At 45.1% G+C, this 25830-nt stretch overlaps 1 protein-coding gene across 1 annotated transcript; it reads right to left on the bottom strand.

The window, feature by feature from the left end:
- Positions 1-14241: 14241 nt before the first annotated feature.
- Positions 14242-22542, bottom strand: LOC128932690 (hypoxanthine-guanine phosphoribosyltransferase-like). Its single transcript, XM_054269348.1, has 9 exons — positions 22525-22542; positions 19251-19357; positions 18682-18865; positions 18271-18333; positions 17703-17720; positions 17424-17506; positions 16394-16440; positions 15636-15712; positions 14242-14289 (listed from the first exon to the last, which is right to left on the bottom strand). The coding sequence occupies exons 1-9, from the start codon at positions 22540-22542 to the stop codon at positions 14242-14244; spliced, it is 645 nt and encodes a 214-aa protein (XP_054125323.1).
- Between the last annotated feature and the right edge of the window lie 3288 nt (positions 22543-25830).

Raw genomic sequence — 25830 nt, 5'->3', positions numbered from 1 at the left:
CCCAGGGACACACACCCTAGTGCCAGGGATGGTTTACTTGGCCTAAACCATTCAAAAGCACCAACATCCCCCTGAGGCCATACGTTAGTTTCAGTCTTGGGCCATATATCTCACTGAAATGTATCTTCCAAACCAACCTCCTCTTCTCTTCATTCTCTTCTCCCTCAGAAGGAAGAGCCCTCCACTGGAAGTGTGCTGTGATGTTACTCCTGTTTTCGATGAACACGGTTGTCTGGTGTGACTTGGTGATGAAAGTCTTGCCAGCCTCCACGGAATCTGTGCTCAACTCAACATCAATATCTACAGCTTTTCCATGGAGCTTTGTGTGGATAATTTGTTCATCTGGAACAAAGCAAAGGGGAGTCATTGCTCAGCTCACTGGCTGATGGAAGCACAAGGAACAGAACAAACCACGGGGCACAGAAGAAGGTGTCCCAGTTTTTATCTGAATGAGCAGTTCTTTGGATCAGTCCATTTGTCACATCCTGACAGCTCTGTGTGTAGAGTGTGAGGATGTCCTGGGCAGCTCCTTAAACCCCTTATTTCTGAGTGTGTTTGTAGAGATTTGGCCCCAAGGTGACAGTATGGACAGTGAGATTGGTCAGTGTGCTCTGGTGACCCACTCAGATCACTGGGATTTCTGCATCCAGGTCCTTCAGGTGACAGGGCTGAGGAGCCCTGTTCAGTCCTGCCTTGCCCAGGCTCTCCCTGGGCATCCCACGAGACTCCTGTCTCTCCTGATCCCTTGGATCCCTTGTTGCTGACCAGCAAATATGCCTGGGGGCAGGTGGGCAGCAAAAGGAGGCCCAGAGGAACAAGTGAAGTGACAGCCCACAGCAGGAGGGGACACAGGTCAGGAAACACAACCAGCCTGGCTCTGCAATATGACAAACCACTCTAAAATGAACACCATGAAAATCATCATCTCCCTGTCCAAACCCACAGCCACATCAGTCTTGAAATATTTTACGTTGTTCTGATCTCAAAAACCAAGCTGGAGCATTGCACATGAAATAAAAAAGGGACAAAGGAAAGATTAGTAAGTACAGAGCAGCTTCTACATTAAGACTGAAATGGGATTCCTCAGTCTAGAAATCAAATGGGAGATAGATGTGAGACGTTTGTAACAACATGAACAGCCTGGGAAATGGGCACAGGGAAAAATTTGTCTTGTCACCAAACAGGAACTTGAGGGCCTGAAAATGTTACTAGACAAAAACTACATATATGTGTAAGGGCCACATAGAAAAAGGATGTGTGACAAGCCAGTGGAGAAGCAGCATATGGGATAGAGGTGTGCAAGAAATCCATTGCATTGGAGAGAGTCTGATGGAGACCTCACATACAGCACTGCCCGGGAATAAAATAAAACTTCACCAGGCATAGCCACATGGTAGTGGAGCATCAGGGATCCTCCTTCCTCCACTCAGCAACTCCCAGCAAAACAGGAGTCAAAAATCTTTGCCCGCTAGAGGGGATCCACTTTCTCAAGCCCCTGAACACCAAGGAGCTTTCAGTTTTCTTTGGGGTAAAGCTGAACAGGGGAGGCACCTCTAGAGGGAATGCAGGGGGAGGGACAACAGGGAGCCATGGTGGAGAACTGTCCTGTGCCTATGCAGGGCCCAGCACTCACCTGTGTTGCAGCATAGGGACCCAAAATGGTCCCCGTTGGTCAGCGCATGAAATGTCACTGTCAACTGCGCGGTGTCACCAGCGCCCAGAATTCCTGAGGTCGGCACCACAGAGAAAGGACTGCAAGACAAAGAGAGGGGTCAGGGCTGGGGGGACACCTGGCCATGAGATTCCTTCTGCACTGCAGCTCCTTTGGGCAAGCAAGGAGCAAACCAAGCACAGGCAGCAGAAGGCAGAACAGACAGGGTCAGAAACAGCCACTGAGCCACTGCTGAGGAGATCCAGCCCTCACAAGATCCTGGGGGTAAAATGACCTCATCTCCCCCATACTCTGCATCCAGCTCTCTGCAGTGCGACTCAAGGGTCCCACTGCCAGCAATCCCATCAGAGAATGGTTTGTGAAGAGCACAGAGAGGGTTCAGAGCTATCTGCATGCACAACTTGACACTGACTGCCTCAGGAGTTTCTCTTTTCCTGCTGCCTATAAACTTCCTCTCAGGAGATGGAAATGTTAGGGCACCACCTGTCCTGGGATATTACAGCCTAGGAATCAGACAGGGAGAAGGAACTTTTCCTTGAAGACCAAGGAATAGTTACAGTTGAATTTGCAGTGTGGTTCTTTGGCTTATTTTGCCTTGAAAACATCCTGATCTAGCCTAAAACGGTCACATTTTATCAGCATTTCAATGAAAGCTGCTCCAAGAAAAGGAGCAGTCAAAGCTCTGAAGGAGTGCAAATGCAGATTAGAGCAATAGAGTGACATGGAAAGCCAAAAGGAGGATGCCATTTACAGGCTGAAGGATCCCAATGTGTTGGAAACGTTAATGCAAATGTGTTGGTGCACTTTGGATTTAACAGGAGCAATCAGGATTGGTCACCAGGTAAAGAGCTCTTGCCTGACAAGCACAAGACTCCGTGCTTTGATGCTCAGGGGAAATGTGCTCCTGCCCAGCAGCTGCTGGGCTTTGTGCTCTTCTACAGCCCCACTGAGGAAACAAAAGTTCCTGGCCTTGGTGCTTTGCTGGCCTTGGTGCTTTGCTGGTGGTCAATCTGTCACTTAGAAGTGTGTTCTGGGCAGTTTGGTGATGAATGCATCACACACAAAAATAAAGAGAACATCTGGCAAGCTGAGCTTTTTTCATGTCACTTGCTTCAGGTTCAGCTCATGAAGGACCTCTTGCTGCAATGATGGGCTGAGCTGTTCCCATTCCCACTGGTGAGAACATCACTGGCTGATGGAGAAGCCTTGGGCCAGCAATGTTCATGTGCTGGACATGAGACTTTGGAGGGAGGGGAGGAAAGACAAGGCCCCAGCAGCCCCAGAGCCAGATTGGTGCACGTGCTCCTGCATCTGCCGCGGGGCTGATGCCAGCACTGCTGCAGGTCCCTGCTGGGGCTCGGGGGATCAGTGCCTGCTGGGGGCAAGGCACAGGATTTTCTTCTTATTCTTTTGCCAGAAATTCCACCAGAACAGAGAAGCTGTCAGTTAAGGGAATCCATGGCCACACTTCAGCACTACATTCCATTCCATTCCATTCCATTCCCTTCCCCCTCAGATGACAGGATTGGAATTACACTCCTGGGGGTGACTTCAGGGGTTGCCAGAGAAAGAAGGTATCTTCCTCTTTTCAAATTATCAGGAGAAGAGGATCCAGCCAAGTCCAGGACTCAGTTTCAGGACTGAAAAAGTGAATGCAAATCAGTCCCTGCATCTGCTACATCCCCGGGCTGTACCCACCAGACTCCTCTGTTCCTGCTGTACCAGTCATCTCTCTACTCCTCTGCATTTCAGCCAACATCACTAAGCTGTTCCCTGAGCCCACAGATAGAAGAGCTGTGAAGGAGACATCCCTGACACTGTAATAACCAAATGAAAACCACTGCCAAGAGATGGGGCTGGCCGGTTAAATTTTGGCCTTTTATCTGTTAATTGTGAGCTTTTCCTTAAGACAGTTCTCATCCTGTTAGAGCTGCCCTTTCAATGAGTCACCACTGCACCCAACAGGCAGAAAAGATAAGCTATGGAGGGGGTTGTAATAGGTTGTTTTCTTCTGCTTTTAAACTAGGTCCATTGGTATGTTTGTTTTCTTGTATGGCATCTAAAGACAGGTCCAGATCTCCCAATGGCACCTTGCAATCCCCAGACACTGCTCTTGCTTTGAGCAGTGTGTCTGCTCAGATGATTTCCAGCAGAAATTATTCTATACTTTTATCTTCTAAATCAGCCCAACTGCTTTCAACATATTCCCTAAATGTCTCCTATTTCCTATAGACCTGTGCATATACCTATGGGCATGTGGTATATTGAGAGGCATTAGAGGAGCTCGACCTTCATGAAAGCTCCCAATGAAGAGTTCATGATCTTTTGGAAAACATTTAACATAAACCAAAAAGAAAAAACAGAAAGACAGGAACTTCAGAGTATTCAAAAAGAAATTTCAATGAAAGGGGGCACAGCCTTATTCAGAGATCTATTTAAATAATCTGTTTGAAATTTTAAACTGGCTTTCTGTGGGGGCCTGAATATATGTATTGAGAATACAACAACTGAAATGTAGTGAGAGTCCTATGTATTAGATAAGTGAGTCCTAGCTATTCTAAATGAGCTGCAGCTGCGAAGGCAGCAGCTGTGGCTCGTAAAGATAGCTGGGATAAAAGGGGTGGGTTGAGAGCCCTGGAGGAGCCCCTGAGAAGACATGAAGAACTGCACTACAGAGAACAGAAGTGAGAAGGTATGGACGCTTTAAAGAATATAATAACAGCAATACAACATCAGCTTTCAAAGGTTCATCATGGAACAGAAGAGGCAACTGATGCCCTGAGGTGACAAGGGAAATCAGAGCAGCTTTAGTTACAGGAACTGCACCAGCTGCCCACAGCACAGCTCATGTTGGGTATCTGATGCAGGGACCACTGGAAAGCCATGTGCCTGTGGCCTCCCAGAGAATGGGTCTATTTGGCTGACAGTTGTGAGTAAGCATTTCAGAAGCTGCTTGTGCTCAGGAGGGTGCAAGCCAGCTACCAACATGTTCCAGCACCCTCCAGGAAATCTGAGACAGAGAAAGCTCAAAGGCTGCATCCTGCTAAGAACACTGAAAGCAAACCCATATGCCATCCATCCTGCTCACTTCCAGCCAGGGCTGCAGGGCAGCAGCTCTGATGCTCTGGTTCCTTTTGCTGCTCTTTCCCAACTCTGCCATCACCCAAAGGTGATATCCTTTGCACAAGGACAGATGAGCTGCCTCACCTCTGGGTGCTCAGCTGGTAACGAGCAGGCCGGTTTCCAACATTGCGAACCAGCAGAGTCTTCTGGGTGCTGTGCTTGACCGGACACTTGAAGAAGTCCACCTGGGCAGGGAAGTCCAAGATAGCTCGAGCACCAATGGCCTCAATTGGCACAACTATCTTCTCCTTGGCAGTGATGCAGGTGAGCTCATGGGAATAATTCTGCAGGAAAAGAAACTGACTCAGCACAGGGCATTTAGTGCCATCCCCATGGCAGAAGAAAAACCATTTCCTGTAACTCATCCATGGCATCAATTTACCTATTCCACCCCAAAATGAACACTGAGTTCTACTACTAAGTCACATTTTAAAGGCACCAGTGCACTTTGCAAAAGCTATCCCAGTGGCATTAAGCTCTTGTGTCACTTGGGTCATAAGGAGAATTGCCCTAGGCCACCATAATTTTTACTCTAAATTTTAATGATATTAAATAATTCCTAAGTTCCTTCTAAGGAACATGGAACTAGGGAACACAGGACATTCCTCTTCAGGTTTCTGTATTCCCACTGTCTGAGAATAGGACAAAGTGTTAAACTGACTCTAAGCAGCAAAAGGAAGATGAGAAAACTGCTGCACTCAAAGAGATCCTGCACCTCTGGCCTGGTGCAGAAACATCAGTTGGCTCAGAACTCCCCTCTAACTTTGCCTCTCCAGCCAAGTCAGGAGAAGAACAGTGCTAAGAGGTTGCAGGATGCTGTTGGAAAGAGCCTGTCTTTGTTTGCCTGCAAGGCTTCCTCCCTTCCATGCCATGTCCTAAACCCTTCTGTATGAACAAGCCTCCAGATGCCAGCACTGAGATCAGACTTGCCAGGGCCTCAGCACTGCTGTTCAAACCTCCATGCAGAAGCACCTTTGGCACGGAATGGGTGCCAGCTGACAGAGCAAGCACAGTGCCAGGCATGAAGACAGAGCCCCAGCAGTGTCACTGCCACGGGCTCTGGGCCCACAGCTCTGCCTGCAGCTTGTACCTGCCCTACACCAGCTCCTTCAGGCAGGTGTCCAAGTCCCTGCAGCTCAGCAACCTGCTGCTGACCAAGGGCACCCAGAGCCCAGTGTGCCTGTGCCAGGCCGGGCTCACGGGCACAGCACGTCCTCTGCCCTGGCCCTGCAGCTGTGCCAGGCTCACTTGTGCTCTGGGACAGCACAGCTGCAAGGCTGGAGAACAGAGGGGTGAAAAAGCACCATCTTTGCTCCAGCCCAGGGTGAGGCAGGGAAGCTGTTGGCAGTCAGGAAGGAGGAAAGCTCTCTGACCTCTTTGTCCCTCAAGTGTTTTCCATAATAATGAAACCCCTTCCACTGTACCTAGAGATGGCCGAACATCTGTCAACACCTCTCTGTCATTTTCATCCTGTTCCCTGTGCATCTTCCCTTGGCAATGCTCAGGGATGTGCAGGGAGGGGAAGCAGAGCCTGTCAGCAGTGCCAAGGTGTGACTGGCTGCTGCAGGCTGCCTGCCCAGGCCTGGAGCCCAGCTCACAGCATGCAATGGGCTGGAGCCAGGGTGCAGGGAAAACGATGGCTGTGGAGATCAGTGTGTGCTTTGGCCCCCCCAGCCTCACCTTGTTCTCGTCGGGGGTGAAGCGGATGCGCACAGGGGCAGAGGCACCCGGTGGCACGATGTGGTACACATCACTGGGGCATGCCAGCTGGAAATAAGGGCTACTCTCCATGGAAACCTTCACCATCCGAGCAATCTGCAGCAAAGACAGGAAATGATGACTTTGCCACTTGTGGAAACAGGACTAGAGGAGCCCTGTCCGTGCCCTGGTGACATCCCTCCTTGGCCCCTTTCCCAAAGCACTTTCAGCTGAGCAGGCACAGGCACATCATTCACAAGGGTGAGCTTGAACCCCTCCTGTCTGGCTCCAGCATTGTGGCCTGGGGCAGTTGGGCAGTGCCTGGTGGGGAAGGAAGGGCCAAGCAGGTCAGCACCAGCAGGATGGAGACAGAGCACCTGAACCAAGTCATCTGCATATTCCACAAGGCCAGAAAACCTGCTGGCTTCTGCCTGCACACAGCCATGCAGTCGTGTTCCAGGGGGGAATGTGCTACCTGAAAGCAAAACATCAAATTGTCCTGGGGGAAGGAAAAAATTCCCTTCTAGCAGATCTGGTTTGGGTAGGGATGTTCTGGGGATAGAGTCATGCAGGCAGAGCAGCAAGAGAGGAGACCAAACCATTGTGGCCTTCCTGGGAATAAAAGTAAACCTAAAAAGCAAAAGAAGGAACACAGCAAGACAATCCCTAAAACAAGGAGATGGCAAAGAGAATTTAAATGGGCAGTAAAGCAGCAAGGAAGAATCATAAAACCATGAGAGCAATCAGCTTGCCAAAAGTGATGGAAACACACACAGGCTGTGCCTATTGACTGTGGGCTTCAAAGGCATTTTCTGCCTGGAGAAACATGACCCGCACTGACTGACAGTGTGGGTCCAGTATGAAAAGCCAATCTTGGCTCTCCAGGGCTTCCTGCTGCCTGTGCAGGCAAGCTGGGCTGCTGGGCATTCCTGCCTGCAGCCAGCAGGCCAGGTTCTGCCCTCTGGGATTCACAGACACAGCAAATATGCATTTTCTAGTACACAGGTATCATCAATACCTGAACACCAAAATGCTCTCAAAAAGTCTAAACCAGATGATTTTTGTCTCTTCCCACCAGCCCACTCTTGGCACAAGGCTCATTTGAGAAATGTTTCCCTGACTGAAATTCCAATGGTCTTCGTTTTCCCCTTTATACTGGAACACAGCTGGAGACATTTTTCAACTTTTTCCCTCTCAACTCTCTTGGGAAACTGCAAAACAATCACAACTGAAGGTGGAAACCTCCAGGAGCGCTGGATGTGCTGTGGTTCTCCAAAGGGAAAGCAGAGCACCGTGTTGCTTTTGGAAAAGCTGAGCGGAGCTGAATGAAACTTAGCAGGAGCCTGAAGTGGCACCTAAAGGCTCCCACTGCTTCTGCTCCATCCGTCTGATTGCAGGGCTCTTCCAGAATACGTTTCCTGCAGTGCCAGTGCCGTTAATGAGAAGGGATTCCAGCATAAAGTGGAGAAGACTCAGCCCCTGAGCTGACTGTGAGCTGCACAAAGGGAGCCAAACAGTCTGAGAGAGACAGAGATTCCTACCAGGAGCCAAGATTAACCAAGGAAACACAGGATATGGTATAGACTCAAGGCAAAGCTCGAGAGCAGGTAGGAACTGTACAGGCCCCAGCATTCCTATCAATCCAGCTTTCAAGGGCAGGAAACTCTTTTGGGATAGATACCATCAATGCATGGCCAAAATCAGGGGACAGTTCCCAGCACAGGAAAATTTCCACAATCTTGCAGAGCAAAGGTGCTGAGACATTTTCTTCTGGATGTGCTGCAGCAGATAACTTGCTTTGCTGCACACTCAGGGAAGGACAGCACTCTCCTCTTCCAGCACAGTGTTAAAGCTCCAGGTGCCAGCACTTACCTTGTCCTGATTAAAGAGAGTCAGCACCATTTCAGAGACCCCATGAGCGACGAAGTTGTGAAATACCAGTTCTGGTGGGGAAACCACCAACACGTTCGGTTTTGGAAGAGCTGGTGACAGCTGGAGAGGAGAGAGAGAGAGCAGGGCGAGGTTCAGCTGCTGGGAGGAAGGTTCATGAAGGATCCCTTACACTGCTCCCCAGTGAAGCACAGACTCTTGGGGAGCACGTCTGCCCTGCCCACACTGGGCAAACAGTGGCTCGCCCACCTCTGCTCTGAGCTGATCAAGAACTGCTTGATCTGCTTAGAGCAGGCTCAAGCTAAGTTGCTCTTTTTATTTCTCCAGCTTTCCTTCTCCAGAATGCCAGGCAGCACTTTCCTTAAGCACAGCCCTGTGCCCACTGGAGCACTGACTGAGCACTCATGGAGTAAGTAAAACCCACTAATTTACATCAGATTCAATTTTGGGGTATCCTTTACTCTGAGACAGGGAAACTGAGGCCCACACAACTGCAAATACCTGTTTTGATCTAGGACTTAGGAATCAATAAGAAGAGAACAGTACTAGAGGAGGTGTGAGAGATGAGGTGATATTTGGCTGAAGCCAAAAGGTTTTTAAGTGAAAGAATGGAATTTATTGGTTCTGTATGTTGTTTGCAGTTTGGATTTGTTCAGGTTGGTTTGTTGGGTGTTGCTGTGAGCTGGGACAGGGATGGGGTTGAAGACATGACCAAAAGGAAGGAGGATGAGAGGGGAGGGGACAGAAAAGTTGGTGGTCATAGAGAATAGAAGTTCCCCAGTACCCCTCCAAGGGGAAAGGGGACAGGCACCTGTTCAGCCAGGTACAAAGGGGATACAAAGATTGCCTTTTTGTTGGAGGTGTGTTTGTTTGTCTCTGGGGGCAGGGAGACACACGCCCGGCTCAGCTGAATGGTTACTAATAAACAGCTTTCTTTTGCTTTGATGATTTTGTCCCCTTTCATTGCATTTAAAACTTACTGCCTTTCTAACAGAGGTAAAGGCAAAAATAAAGTACTACAGAAGTCAGGAAAAACACAAGTGAGGTGAATGCTGAATGAGGATAAGGTTCGGTTATTTTCTCAGCAACTTGGGTAAGAGTAGAGTTGGTATCTCCTTTTTCCATTAGCTTTAAATGGGTGCTTTCTTGTAATTATTGCTGTCTTATTTAATATCATTGTAGAGGCATGTCTGGAATGACACAACAACAGCAAATACTTCTGGACCAGAGACATTGCTTTAAGAAAACTCTCCCCTTCTCCAGCCACACTGCTGTTACTCCAGAGACACAAGCAGGTCTCCTGTGTGACTCCACAGGAGACAGTCTGCTGAAGGGAGTGGCTGCAGCACACTGTCCCTTAGTTGTGCCTTTCCCTGAGGTGTTCGCAACGCCCTTCGCCAGGGCAGTCCTTAACCTGGATTGTGTTCTGTGTCGCTTGCTGCCAATTTCCTGCTCAGCCCACCTCGGTCACCTGCCTGTTTGGACTGTGCTTTATACTGAGCCAGTCCTGCCAGAAAAGCAGCTTTAAACACACCTCTAAGTAGGCACTGATCCAGATAAAGCACATCCATTCCCTTCTGCCCAGGACCAGTCCCCTGTACATCTGGCAGCCTGCAAAATCTAACACCCCGTCAGGGTCCAACACATTGTTCCAACCCAAAGCAGTAATGAAAATTGTTTTGCTAAATCTGAAGTGATTCCTGCAGATCCTCGGCCTTCAAAGGCCAAGGCTGCCACTGTGGAGAGAATCCTGTGACCCCCAAGCATTTGATGGTGACCACACCAAACAAAGCAAGAGGTGGCTCCTTTTGTGTCCCCAGCCTTCCCCCCATGGTTTTAGCAATGGCAGCTACACTCCAGCACAGCCCAGCAGCTTCAGCATAGGTCAGTTGTGTTGGCTTAGTGCAGATCAGGACTCCCAGTCCACCACTGCCAGCAGTTTGCAATGACAACAGGACCTGGACACTGAGGTATTTTGCTGGAGGCGAGCCTGTCACAAGTACACACCCTCTTCAAACTTCATGTGAAACTGAAAGGAGAAGAGCAGGAAAAGGCTACCTTTTGACGAGTCTCAGTCCTGTCTACACATGGGCCAATTCTGGGCAGAAAGTTCGGCCCAGTGCTGGCCTCCTGCTTTCTGTTGACAAACTTGTCCCTCTGGAACTTAGAGGGAAGCAGCTGAAAGGCAAAAAAAAAAAAAAAACCAAAAAAAAAACCAAAACAAAACAAAAAAGCAAGAATGTCAGAGATGTGCTTGTTCAGAAAGGCTTTCCTTGAACAAGTGGCACTGATGAATAATTTGTGATCACAGCCACTAGCACAGTTCTGGAAGCCCTGGAAGTTTCCTGCTGAAATACTTAGCACCAATAAATTAATAATACAGAGTGCAATACACACACTCCAGCCACATGGCTGTGTCCCATGAGTCTCTCTGTGATTTGATGGGACATGGTTGGGGATTTCTGCCCTTTGGGCATTTGTTTCCTCTTACTTTTCCCTGGATTGAGGCAGTGACCTTTTCAGAGAGTGGGGAGGAGCTCTCAGAAGTGCCCAAACTCCATCTCTGCACAACACTCAAAACTCACAGCCAGGAGATAGCACTGCTGGCTGAGTCCAAGAGAAGCAAGCAAGAAAAGCTGTACCAAGAGTGAGGTGCACAGGAATGTGTCCAAGTTTTAGCTCACTCTGTCAATTAGCATTGGTTTTCTCTGTCTGGGCTGACAGAGCCCTGGACAGAAGAAAACAGAGGGATCTCCTTGGCAGAGCCTCAGCAGTGGGGCATCTTCAGCCAAGTGAGCTGCAGACAGCAAGGGACCTTTGTGGCCCTGGCTCCATCCAGCGCTGCCTGCAGGGCTGCATCTGTGCCCACCCAGGAGCTGGGAGAGAACAGCTGCCTTGGGAGCTCTTCCAGCTGGGACCAGCCATGGCTCTCAAGGCTTTGGGCAGAGTTTGAGCTTTCCCCCTCACATGCCCAGGTGCCCAAGGGCAGGATGGTCAGAGCAGCACAGGTGAGTGCCCAGCCTGACAGAAGGAATGGCTGTGGCAAAGGGGAAGGAAAGAAGCCCATGCTCAGGGCTTCAGCTGTACATTGGTTTCACTTGGCTCTGCTGGCACAGCCAGGCAAGGTGCTGGGCTGTCCCTGACACATCCCACAGTGTTCCCTACTGCACCAGGACAGCCCCAGCAACAGGAGCACGGCACAAAGGGCTGGGGAGGGGCTCTGCAGCTTCAGAGCATTGCTGGACATCAGGGGCAGGGAGAGCAGGGACAGCAGGGCAGTTTCCAGCCTTAACACAGCCCCAGGGGCTACTCACAGTATTAGGCTTCAGTCCTTCCCTAAGCAAAAGTCGAGGTGTTGGTGTTCTTCCTGGGAATCCAGATGCCATTGTGAAGAGATGATGTCACAGAGGAGTGACAACGCCTCAACAGAACTGGAAGGAACAACAAGGGAACTCTGAAAATCCAGAACCCAATTCATGGCAGACTCAAGGGATATACTGGTGCTAAAGGTTTTATTTGATTTGAAAGCAGCTAAGTGCTCATTAGGCAGAAGTAGCTAGTGTTGTTAGGCCTCAAGTTGGACTTTATTGCAACTGTATGGCTACCTTGGCAATTTAAAGATTGATTGTACTGAAACCTGGAGCTAAAATGCTGAACATTAATAATGCTTAGAACAAACAAAACTGTAGCTTAGATGTTATTTAAAAACAGCTTGAATGGACTTTCTCTTCTTTAGGCTAAATGACCTCTGCTCTCTCAGCTGCTCCTCACAGGACTTGTGAGAGACTAGAATGTTATGGCTAATGCCTTAAATATTGCTATAAAGGACTTTTTGCCCATTATGACAAAATTGAATAAAGAAACTGAGACCCGCCCCAAATGCACCCTTCCCTGAAAATGCCTCCTGACTGGAACTTGGCACTGGGAGTTAAGCTGCCTAAGGGAACTTGAGGCAAAATAAATGTGACACTATTGTCCTGTTAGCTCAGGTCTGGGGAGAAGTGAACAAGGCTGAGGGAGAAAAATATATCCCCACTAAAGTCAAATCCAGCAGCTGTCCTGAAAATCAGCTCTCTCTGCCTTCAGGCTGGGGAAGTCATAGCCACAGACTCGTCTGCTGAGGCCAGGTTTGCACACAAACCTCCCATCAACAGAGGGGGAAGGAGGAAATTTTGGGGGTGAGGCACAACCTCTGGTAAGGGGCAGAGGACACCCATCCTCCCTCAGACAAACTGGCTCAGCTCTAAAACCCCCCAGCCCCAGAAGGCCACATCCAGGGGACATTCCCATGAGGGGCAGCTGAGGGGGTGTCATAACCCAGCAAAGACCTCCAAAGTGCCCCCAGAGCCATTCCTGAGGCCTTGCACCAGATGACTGCATGGCATGCAGAGAAACACAACAGATCTGAAAATCCACAACCCAATTCATGGCAGACTCAAAGGACATACTGGTGCTAAAGATTTTATATTATTTGAGAGTAGTAAGAGACAGAGCCAAACTTGCCCCATCCCAGGGAGGTACCTGGGCAGTCCCACCTTGCCCAAATCTGCATTAATCCATTGGAGTCTTACATTTTGTGAGACCTCACCACAGAGAAGACCAGAAGAGGACTGAATGGGATGGGATGGGATCCATGGAATGGTGATATTTTCTACTAAATCTGTCTCTGTCACTCTCTTTCTTCCCACCTTTCCAACCCAGCTCCTTTTTCTATTTCTTTCTCCCTCTCACTTCCTCACATTTACTGTTACATATCATCCAAACAATTGACTTTGGCACATGGTCCCATTTTGCACCTTATTTCAGGGGCATCTACTTAATAATTTTAATAACCAGATCATAACAACCCACTAAAACCTGAACAGAACTCATTTACCTATAGTAGTAGTTTAAATAAATACTATGGGAAAAAATGTATAGACTAGTATATTTAGGAAATGTTGCATTTTTTCGGTGAGAAAAAAGCACCATCAGCAGACCATGTATTGTTCATCCCCTCAGCTGTACATGCCACCGAACTGAAGACTGGCGTTATCCCATCCTGTATTTCCCTTTGGCATTCTCTTTCAGATGTGACAAAACCAGAAAGTACTACTTGGGTCAATATTTACCTTCAAACAAAACTCAGGACTCCCTCACAAAGAGCAGTGCTTTGCCAGTTCACGACTCCCTCACAGAAACCAGTGTTCTGTGAATTGAGTAGTCCCTAGCAAAGACCAATGTTTTCCAAGTTTCGGAGTCGCTCACAAAGACCAATTCTCCACGAAATCGCAAGACTCGTAGAGACCAATCTCCGCGAACAGTTCGCGTGGCGAAAAGCCAAGTGCGAATGAGCATCAGGGCGGCTGCGGGCGCTGAGGCAGCGGTGCCGTCACAGACGCTGAGGGCCCGGGCGCGGTTACCGGGCAACCGCGGCGCCGAGCCTGGGGCCGGGCCGGTGGCGCTGGGAAGGCCTTGGTCCCGCATCGGTCCCACGCCGTTGCCCCCTCGGTTCCCTCTCGTTCCGCCCTCGATGTGCCCGTATCCCCGCTCAGTCCCCGCCTGTTCCAGCCCTGGTGCCCCCTCGGTCCCCGGGCACAGCGGGCTGGGTTCGCTCCCGGGCCCGGAGGCAGCGCTCGATGTCGCCAGAGCCTGGGCCCCAGCTCCGGGCTGCTCCTCTATCATGGGAAAAGCCCAGGGTCTCAGCAGTTTGTGTTCAGCGATAGTACAAGCGGGAATCAGCGAGCTGCAGGTCCTGGGCACTGACATTTAGCTTCTCGTTCTTCTTAGGGACACTCAAGTAGCAAGAGTAATTTCCTGGTGTAATGTTTGTCACCTAATCTGCAACCAGGAATCAGTGCTCCAGAAGACTGAAGTTATCACATCCTGTATTTCTCTTTGGCATTCTCTTTCAGAATGCAGATGTGCTAAAAGAAAAGAGTACAATATTTATCAATCTCTATCTTCGAATGAAATGCAAGACAGATTTTTCAGTTGTATTCCCAGTATTGTAATAAAAACACACTAGAACCATAATTGTTGCAAGTGTCCTGCTTGTAGTAACTTGAGATTTTAATACTCTTTACAAGTTTATCTGTAATATATATGATGCCCTAGGTTTTAGATTTTCTGTTTTCCAGATTCTGTGCTGCTTTACTGTGTAGTTCTGAGTTTCATATTAGGGGATGGTGAGCTCTCTGCACAGAGTAGGGAGACAAAACAATTCCTGCTCCAGCTGGGCACCAAGGACAAATGATCCAAATCTCAGGCCCAAGAGCACAAACACCGTGGGCTGGAGAGAGAAAAACAAGAAGGATGGGACTTAATAACCTAAAGTTGTAATTGGACAATTAACTCCAATGTGCAAATGGAGCAGAACTGATCACAGTGACAGACCCCGTGCCCGGTCATGAATTTTGGGACCATTTTTGTTCATCTTGGGTGGAGCCCTGGCTGGGCTCTTGTGCTGCCTAAGGTGGATCCATTGAGGCCTTGTATTAAGTACCTACTTTGTTCTTTAAATCCATCTAGCCTGTAAGTCAGCCTTTACAAGGCATCATATAGGTTTATATATCCTAAAGAACTTAGGCTTGTTAAATTACTGCATTCGCCTTCATGTTGCTGAGCAATAGCACAGATTTTGTGTCTTCAGCAAAACTGGTTTGTCTTAGTAAAAAGACTTAGAAGTGAAAAACTTCCCAAGTTAACTAGAATTAAGGAAGGACATTTAAAAACAGACCAACCCTATTAGTTTATGATGTTTCCAAGTCTACTACTCTGTGCAGCCTAAGGAAGCTGTAATGGAATAAGGGAAGAGAGACCTTGCAGCCATGTTATCCATAAGTGTGTGGAAAACCTTCACACAGAGTACCTGCACGGCTACTTTAAGGACTTGGTGACAGAAGAGCAACATAGGATTGAACTAAGACAGACAAATATCAAATTAAAGTCAAAATACAAGGTATTTTATTTTCAGATGGGGCTGCAGATTGTACACTGCTCACCGTCCTTGGGGTTCAGAATGTCCTGCAGCATGGCTGAGCCATGAGACTTACGGAAAAGGTGAGGCACAAACATTTCCTATGCACCTACATTGCATTACCAACTCGGCACCTTAAAAATTTTGGTTTTGCTCTTTTAATGGAAATTTATAGCTGGAATTGAAGATTTTTTAATTGTTGAGAAGCTCTGAGTAGAAGCAAATATTCCTGCTAAGTACCTGTGGTAGGTAGATACCTGATACCTGGCAGTGGAAGAATGTGCATGTACTTACATTTAAATCTCTGAAGTATTCATTATAGTCAAGAGCATATCCAACCACAAATTTATCTGGAATTTCAAAGCCTGTATCTGCAAGAAAATACAGTTCTTTTTATAATTCAGTGGTGTAAGTAGCTTTTAGGTGCACAGTTGGTATTCAACACATACTTGAGCTGAGAGTAAAAGGCATCATCTCTTTCAGGGTGCTTTCTTAAGAATCTGAGCTGTAAATTGATGACAGAGGTTAGAATCTAAACCATTCTCATCAGCCAGTAATAAAATTAAGGTCTTAAGAGAATTATTTTTATTAACAAAATAATTGTTTAAAACAGTTATGAGTTAGTCCTGGGAAAGGAAAAAAGGAGTGAGATTTTACTTGAGTGAAAGTAGATGAACTGTGATTCAGTAGGACTTTTCAGTTTGGAAACAAAGCAAGTTTAATAATGCCAGATGTCAAAACAAATGCCCTCTGGGGTCAAAACAGAGCAAAACACAGTTAAAGCTTGATCCTATTTCTGGTATCTAAATAGTTAAATTTGTATATCAAGTAGCTAAATCTGCACTCAGGGGAAAAAAAGAAGGTGATCATGAGGCCTCAGGATGGTGTAGCTGGTCATTAGTACACAAGTTTTTATGTAGTTTCTCCCCATTTCTCTTGGCCTTCATGAAACTTATGTGCCAGTTGTCAGATATGCTTCCTGAAGTGAAATTGCAAGACTGTGTTTTGGAAAATACAGACAAAAAAAAATGCTAGAAAAACATGATACTCACAGTCTGGTCTGTAGCCTGGACTCTGACATGTCCTTTTAACAAGCAGGCTGTAAGGCAGAGCAGAGAAGGTTGGTTTTTAAAATATGTCTTGCTCTAAGTTGTAGACTTCCCTTCTGCCATGCCTCTCTATAAGGTTCTAAAATCATGCACTTAAATTAAAACATGTGAGATTATTGCACAGAAAGAAGTAGTGTTCAGCCTTGTAGTGGAGGGAGAAGCAAAGGCTCTGATCTTTCTGTCTGAGTGGCTCGACTTTGCATTCAGTTCCTTTCAGTCCTGTGTCTCAGCGCTTTGCCCTTCCATGAAGCAATGGACACTAGGATAGCACAGAGGGGGAAGCATGTCCGAGTGGCTGGTAATGATTTTAGTGGGGAGGGAGGGAGAAAAGGACAATTTCTCCTGCAAAATTACATCTATTCTTGCTTTGCCTGAGCACTTCAGAAGAAACTGAGAACCTCCTGGACAGTCACTAGAAGGACTGTCTGAAGAACTGATGCTTAAAGCAACTGTTTTTATAAAGCATTGTGGTTACTTGAGAAACACAGGGATATTCCACAAAATTTCCTTTTAGAGATCTACTAAAAGTAGATCTAGAATGCTACTTGAAGTCATCTTCCCAGTGCTGACAGACTCTTAGATTCTGGAAACTTCTGTGGTTGAGGATATTAAGAAATATTCTCAGTGTTGTCATTCTAGTACTTAGGCAACTTGAGGTGATGCTAGAAAACTTATGGAAAGAGATAAATTTCCTTCAAACATAAAGTAAGAAACAAGGAATCCATCAGACTTTATAACTGCATGGAAAGAGCCATAAAACCTTTTTTTTATTAATTTGAGCAGTGAAGATGGTAGTGCGCAGGTAAAATTCCCAGTTTAAGATACACTTAATTTTTCAGCAGCTGAATAAGGATTACTTTCCTGCATTTGCTCCCTCACCCCCAAACTTCAAGCCAAACAAGCACCTGTCAGCATACACTGACTATTCAGTGAAGTGATTTGAATATGTTAGTTAGTGGCTATATCATTGTACCTTACAACTTTTACCATCCTTGGTTTCTTGTCTTTTATTTTTGAAAGCAGTGCTTTCATTGTTCTACCAGTCTCAATAATGTCCTGAAAGAGATAAAAAAATAAATTATCTTTCAAGTTTGAAAGGAAAACCAGACTGTCAGTGGATTAAATTAGAGCATAACAACCTGGCAGCCCAGTAACATAATTAATTATTATTATTTTATGTGTAATATGTATTAATTTGAAAAGAAGGAAAAAAAATCCCTGTCATTCCACCCCTTGTTCAGTCATTACTTACCTCTACTACTAACACGTTCTGGAAGAGATTACATAGGGAAAGAAGGAAAGAAAAGAAAAGAAAATACTTAAATACCAGTTTTCTGCAAATTATACAGCCAAGAAAAGCACACTAAACCCAAACCCTCAGTTACAAAGAAGTTGCATTGATTTTCTGAGGAGATTGTTACTTTTACTCATGACTTTACTTTGGTGCTTTTCAAAGAGTCTTTCTCTATTTATGAAAGTTTAAAATGTGGTGATAAAGGCATCTGTGTCAGGTCTATACTTTGCTCTATGTATAGCACTAGTATTCTAGAGCCACACTGAATGAGTCAGTTTAATAAGGTTCATTTCTGGGCATTCTGGGATTAAAGTGGGGAATAGGATCTTTGGGAACAGTCGTCACTGATCACTTCAAGTTTCCACTGAAATCAGTGGGAATTATTCACTGTTTCAAAGCCCAGCAATTTAATTTAGTGTTAAGTGGCTGGAAGTATGCAATATCAAAATCTTAATAAAGATGGATTTCCTGGAAAATACACAAGAACAGTTGTTTCCCTTTAAAAGCTGAAGATGCTGATTCATACCTTCCCATTTAGTGTAGACAGTTCCTCTCCGACAAAACTGATTTTTTCTGCAGGTGAATCATTCTAGAAGGAGAAGGAAGAGATTGAAGTCACATAAAGCATGCCCAAAAGGGTTATCCTGTATTTGTTTGAAAGGTGTGCTGCTCTTGCTTTTTGCACAAGCAAGGGAGGAGGGAGTTTGAGATCTGCCCCTGGCTTTGTCATATTGAGTATTCTGCTATATGTTTATTCCAGTGAATGTGTAATATCCACCCTTTGGGGAAGATCAGTTAATCAGTTCCTTTTTAGTACGTAATTTGAACAGAATATAGGCATAAACTCAATTTTTGTATGCATAAACTCAAACTACCAGTATTTAGAATGCCAGTCTATGGACAGAGTCAACTTTCCAAAGAAAAGAAAGTTCCTTACACAGTAGCTTTTTATTCTGACAAAATCCACAGTAACAGGAACAGATTTATCACCATTTTGATTTAGTGCTTTTATACAGTCCAGCAAATCAGCAAAGAATTTATAGCCTCCCTTAAGGACACAGAGTGCAACAATGTGATGACTTCCCATGTCTTGCATGATATCTCTAGCCAAACGTTCTGTCCTGTGAGAGGAAAAAAAAAAAGATAAAAAGAGTTTAAAAATTCTCATCTTGCTGTTTTGTTTTTATAGCTAGCAAATTGTTACCGCAGCAAGTCATAGGAAAGTTAGCTACATATTTGCACAGCACAAGCTGATTTAATCCATAAACCTTAAAATTGCAGGATAGGTGGTCTTAAAGATATTTGAGGGAACATGGAAGCTTAACTGAGCTTGTAGAGGAACCCTCTCCATAAACCCCCTCTTGTACTAGACTTTAGGACAGAAGTGTTAGGCTGCAGGGTTTCCATGTTTCTCATGGGCTGCACAGAGCAAGGACCTCGGTCTTTTCATTTGGAGGGACAAAAATTGGCATCACTGTCCCTGTTCTTTTCTGTTTACCCTCATACCTGTCCAGGATGAGTCCATGAGGAATGAAGACTCTTTCTAAATCTTCTTCATAATGCTTAGGAATGCAAAACAGATTTTTGTTGTAGCCACTTTCCTCATCTCTTATCTGCAAGGGAAAGGGAAGTAAGTCTAAAACTAGCAACAAAGTCATACAAGAAAAAGCTTCCAGTCTCTGATAGTGTGAAGAAAAAATTCCTCCACCCCAATAATGTGTCAAAATAAAAAATATTTCTGAGAGTTTTTGATCTTTCTGCTAGAACTGTTGACAGTCTCATAACTCAGGAGCTGGTGGCTGAGTTGTGAATGGAGTTATGAATGGATAAACAAGTAATTTGCCCCAGTCATTATGAGATACATTCTTGGCCATCATCAACTCCTTTAAAAAGCCACCCAAAACAATAACAACCTCTCCTCTTGTTCCATTTGCTGTTCTGCAGAGCTCAGTTGCTTGCTTGTGTGGTAGACAAGTGAAAATTAAAATGTAAGGCAAAGGAGGTTGGGATTACAGGTCAGCATGGGACTTTGAGGTGCTGCTCTACCTTGATCATCATTTTCCACTGTGTAAAAGAGAAAACTCTGCTTCCCAAGCATGAATTCACAGCTGAATTTTCGACATTCCATCCATTAGCTGTCTCAGAGGACAAGGGAGATGGCTCACCCCAGAGGAGAAACTTTGGGATGGCAGTGGGAAGAGGGGAAGCTGCAGAGGTGGGAAGTTGTTGTGCTCTTTGCCTTTGGAGCAAGAGTGCTCCTCATCGTGGCTGGGGGCTAGCCAGGGCTATGTCCCACAGATCTGGACCCTAACCCTTTTTGCCTCCAGGGTTTCAGATTACAGTTCTTTATTCAACATGCTGATTTCAGGCTGTTGCACCCAGAGATATCTGTGTGTCTAGAAGATCCATAATCTCCATTTGGGTTTCTCTTCTGGCCCCAAACAGATTGGTGTCTTTGGATTCTACCTCCCTTCAAGACCTAGATGAATGCTTTGTTCATTTATAATGTGGTAAAAAAACAGGCAAGAAAACATATAAGGAAGTAGAAAAAAATGTGAATAAGATTAATATATAAGTTTTAGAAATAAAGTTGGAAAATCCCCTTAAATTAATGAGGTTTTGTCACACCTGATACTGCCCTGCTGTTGTTAAAAATACAGAACTAACTGAAAGAAAAATTCAGAGCTGGCTCAAAGCTTCAACAGTGGAAAATAGGTTATCTACATACCAGTTACCTTTCACCGAACTCAGTAAAACATTTTTCTAAAAGCTCAGAGCTATGGATTCATCAGTAATAACATAAAGTATTTGCTAACAACAACTTAACACCTGCAAGCTCTTTAGACAGATGAATTGTTTTTAATTCTCCTTTTCTTTGGCATAGGAGAGATAAGTGCTTAGGAAGAAAAGAAAAATGAACTGTAGAAAACAGTAGTAGGTTATTACTTGCAAAACTCATGGCAGCCAAAAATGAAATAACCAATTACTGCCATTTATTTTAAATTGGCCACGAATAGCTTCCTGCATTTAAAGCTAACGATAAAACTGAAGACAGGTGTTAAAGGAAGTTTCAGAGCACAAGTAGTAGCACAATAGTAGCACAATAGTAGCACAAGGCAATGGATATAGAAGCTCTTCCTGGGTGGACTAAGCATATTCTGCAAATACTCAAAATTGATCAGCCCTAATGCTCCAAGAACATGCAGAATGACCTCGCAGCTGGGCCCTGGGTGGGTGGCAGCAGTTCTGTTCTGCCTGGTTGAGTGACTATTTTCTTCATGGCTGAAGTCAGTGAAGTGAAAGCATAAGTACAGGATTGTTTTTAGATCAGGTTTGTTCATGCCTCGTTGTTTGTGGAGAGATGCTGGGATCAGCTGGGTCAGGCTGTGCCACAGCACTGAGAGCAGCTTTAGTGAGTGCAGAGCTGCTCATGGCTTGGTGTTCAATTGACCCAATGCAGCTCCAAACTGGCCCATTTCTGCCTCTGGGAGGCTGCTAGTGGTGAATACACAGGCAGGATATGAGGTTCTGACTTAATTAGAAGCATTGGTCAAATACAATGATTATTTGAGACTACTGGAACACATAAACATCATTACCATTTGAAGTATCCAAAAAAAGCACCTTTAAGGATAGTAACTGACACCAGTATAAAAAGTGCTCTTTGTTTTGTTGTTGAGTTTGGTTTATTTTGTCTCCAATATTCCCATGTCTATTGCATTCTACTTAACTGCAGCTTAAACGCAGTAATAATTCTCCCTGCAATTTGAGCAGCTTCTTTTGCCTAATTGTGATACTGATTGCAGTATTTAATGGACTTCAGCTTTACAATCTGCTTTTGCAGTTATAAATGCACAGCATTTCTCCTGCACAGCAAGTTAAAGGTCAGCCTTCTTGCCAAAGCTGAGCTTCTTGCTGCACTTGATGAGTGACACCACAACTGCTTCAGCTCAAATGAGGGACGAGTTTGTCTGTGTGGATGTTAGTGTGAAATTAAAGGGTAATCTTGAGGCATTAATATGTGAATAGTCATTACTGCTTAAAGCTACTCCAGCAGTGCAGCTTTGTAGCTGTTACTTGGTTTAACAACTCTGCTCATTGCGAGTCTTTGGTACAAACAATATCTGCTACAACAATATCCTTTGTGTGAAGCATTTTTTAAAGCCTAATGAAAGGTTCAAAACCAGAACTTTAAGGATTGCATCAGTTTGAACGCCCCATCACCACAGCAACCTGCCTTACAGCCTCACTAAAGCCTTTGAATTGTTGAATGTTGCCTTGGCATATGCTGAATAATACAGTGACAGCTCATAATAATAAAGGAATCTACTAAACTGTCATGCAAAATCATTAAATTTTTAAATAATGAGTTTATAACTTGAGAAATTAGTTATTTAATTTAGTTTCAGTGTCATCTGTTCATTTACTGATATAAGTTTCTGAGTTTAAGTGGAAAAAACCAACAAAATTAACTACAGCAATTTTGCACAGTAGAGAAATATATAACTATTATTTTCTCAGCACAGAATGAAAGAATATGAATATAAAGTCAAATAATGTCATGCATTTTAGAAAAGTGGTGAATACACAGGCAGGGTAGTCTATCAAGATGCCTTTGCTCTGAAAGCCATCTTTTCTGCTGAGTAAATGTGAGAACCAAAGCCTTTCATTAGTCAGTATTTCCAGTGTTCTGCTATTTTTGCTGAAGCTGACCTTTCCCCCCCCAGCCAAATCTCCCTTCAGGCACATAACCAAACACAAGGACATTATGCTTTCTTACCTGCAGTCCATGAGCCATAATCCCTCTTTGAAGGATGCTCCTGCAGAATCAGTTGGTGTTATTACTGCAGTTTGGCTGGCTCTGTTTTAATCTTCCAGTCAGACCATGACTTTCTTCTAAAAGGTCAAAATTGCCATCTTTCCTGCAGGAAGCATTACTTCCTCCTGCTAATGCACTGACATCACAATCCCAGGCTCTTACCTAATCAGATTAACCAGAAATAAAATGAGCTTGAGCCCTGCTGTAACCAATGAGAGTAAAGATTTGGGGAACGAGGGAGATGCAAAAGAGAAGCTCAAGAATCAAATTAATGGCAAGGACTAGATAGAATCTGAGGTGGGGTTTTTAACTGAAAACACACATCAGATGTTTGGTTGCAGCAGGTGGTAAATCAGTGGTGTGTGTGTAAAATGTGAGTTTGTATACCCTTTTCTTGCAGTGATTGTTTACACAATCCATTGTTGTGACAAAGTCCATGTCCTTTAAAAATTCATGTTATAACTTGCTGTCAGAAAATGTCAGTCAGAGATAAAGCAGACTAAACAAAGCATATTTTTAAAAGGGCCTTGAAGGAGAGGTCTGCAACTGCTGAGATGGGGTGAGCCCTGTCTGTCATTCTTCCAGGTCATCCTTTCATAAAATGAGAGGGTAGCAGTTCTAGTAACATGCTTCACATAATTTAAAATCAAATCATGCTGACATGTCCTGTAATCTGATTAATCTACCAAACTGCACTATTATCTGGGATTAACATGAAAGTCTGAAAGTTCTAAAAATTAATCCTACTTGCAAAATGAGCTAAAACCAGCTTGCCTGCAACATATTACAGGATGTTCTTACTAGATGGGGTATATTTTATTAATTCAACTAGTTTAGTGCTCTCTTGGTGAGGGAGCACAGTTGCTAATGAAAGGAGATTTTTCTTGTTTCTTTGTAGTCTCACATTTGCTCTTCAGATTGTGGCTGGTGACACCTGGGATAATGTAGAAAATCTGTTCCAATGGATTAATAGACATATCCACAACCTTAAGTGAGACATTAAATAGTAGTTTGGGAGCTGTTAGTGCTTTGTGGCTACCTGACCCCTATTTGATGTAGTCAGCAGGACCTTCCTTCTGTGAATTCCCTACTGTATTTCCTATACACCTGTGAGCTCCATATCCCGAGAAAAGCCTTGCTTTTCTAATTCCTAGTGGAAGGTGGCCCTTTCTAGCTGACACCTTCGTTGGTTGATTCTCATGTAGTTTTCCAGATTTAAGCAGAGTTTAGCCTAGTTTTGCTAAAATCAACAGCTTGAATGCAGCTACTTGTTTGAAGCCTCTTTCTAATCAAGGCACTAATTATTGACCCTACTCTCAGTTTACTGTTTTCAGCAGTCAAACTGAGCACAGTGTTTGAAATTATAGTGAAAAAATAAATACTGTATGCATATCTGATATGCTCTGTAGCTCCCAGCTTAGCTGTGCCCTGTTTCAAAATGCCCTGTCCTTCTCTGTATTATGGACTTTTTTGTGTATCTCTGTATAGGGAAATCCTGACTCCTTCTTGGCATTAGTCCTTCTTGGATTTCTCCTTCCTGCTCTCTGATCAGGCCACCTGAAAATATTCCCACATGTAATATATTTGCTTTGGTTCTGGATATTAGAAGGCCACCTTTGCTGTGTAAATTTTATAACTCCCTGAATTTTTTACTTCAGTCAATTTTGATTTCATATTACTCACATATCTAGAAACTGTACATTGGATCTTGCAAATCTTTGTGTTTCTTTAGGCACTGTGCTCTTAGATCTGACCTGAACTGGGCCCAATTCTAAAGTCCTGTTTAATTCTGTTTCAGAAAAGGACTGTAGAAAATTCCTCTCATTGACTTACTTTTGTGTTTTGTCTGCATGGGGAATATTAGCTGAGTGACAAATGAGCAGTGACTTTATTTATTAGAGCCCATGTTTACTCTTTCATTACACTTTAAGAAGTCTCTGCCTACTCTACTTGAAAACTACTTCCCTCATGTTTGTTCAAATGAATTTAGGCTTCTCAGTAAATTCCACAGAACCATGATAGTAATCACACACCACAATCACCTGTTTTAGTGTTGCATTCTGAAGAAAAAAATCCTCACAGGTATAATGCTCATGCTAAAACAGCCGTTTGTCATTGCTGAATAATGAAAATAGAATGGAGCCAGCTGGCATCCTTGGATGGCTTCTCCGTTGTGAATTATGTGATCATACTGCCATAGGAAAGAACAAAAAAGTTTAGGTGTATATGTATTTGTTCCATATGGGAACCCCAAGTGCATCTTTTTAAAATTAAGTGTTCTGAGGAAACCAAATCAGGTTTCAATCTCTTGCCCTGCTTTATATAATAGGATGCTGAAAGAGCCAATAAATGAAGCCCACACAAACAGACTGGAAATTAATTAGATCAGCACGGAAAGCTTGGTAAACAGCAGTCAGTCCATATAGAACAGCGGTGCTCCTGGCCTTGCATCTATTCCCAGAACTCTTGAATCGGTAACTACTTTTCTCAGGGCATGATTTTGCTGTTTCCATACCTGAGTTTGTTAAATAGGTTTACATTCCATAACAGTTGGGAGTGACCGGCCTTGAGACTGCTGCGATCATTTTAAAGGTCCTCCAGAAATATTGTATGAACACTAACAAAGCATTTAATTGAATTAGACTAATTTCCGATGAGTTCTTTTCGTTCAGGAGGCAAACACCCGCAGCTGGATGGGATGTGCCTGCGCTCCGCTCACCGAGCGCTGCCGAGCGCGCCCGGCCGTGCCGCGAGAGGGCAGCGCCGGCCAGGGGGAGCGCGTCGGGATCGGGCTGGGGATCAGGGGAAGGTTCTGTTTCCCCAGGGGGTGCTGGCACTGCCCAGGCTCCAGGGAATGGGAACGGCCCCGAGGCTGCCAGAGTTCCAGGAGAGTTTGGACAGCTCTGCCAGGGATGCACAGGGGGGATTGCTGGGGGTCTGCAGGGACAGGGGCTGGATGATCACACCGAGAAGGATGCAGAGGGACTTTCCAGGGAAGGACATGGAGTTGCAGGATTTTAGCTCAGTTGGTTGGAACATGGTGTTAATAATGCCAAGGTTGTGGGTTTGGATCCTGTGTGGGTCATTCACTTCAGAGCTGGGCTTGTTGATCCTTGTGGGTCCCTTCCAACTCAGAATATTCTGTGATCCTGTGACATGGGGAAATGGGTTCCTACTGACAGAAAACCAAGCTTGGTGAGACCCTGGCACAGGGTGCCCAGAGCAGCTGAGGCTGCCCCTGGATCCCTGGCAGTGCCCAAGGCCAGG

Source organism: Melozone crissalis, unplaced genomic scaffold (genome assembly GCF_028551555.1).
Source record: "Melozone crissalis strain CALT ecotype California unplaced genomic scaffold, PUWL_Pcris_2 ptg000007l_1, whole genome shotgun sequence".
Lineage (NCBI taxonomy): Eukaryota > Metazoa > Chordata > Aves > Passeriformes > Passerellidae > Melozone > Melozone crissalis.
This window is presented reverse-complemented; position numbering and strand designations above follow the sequence as displayed.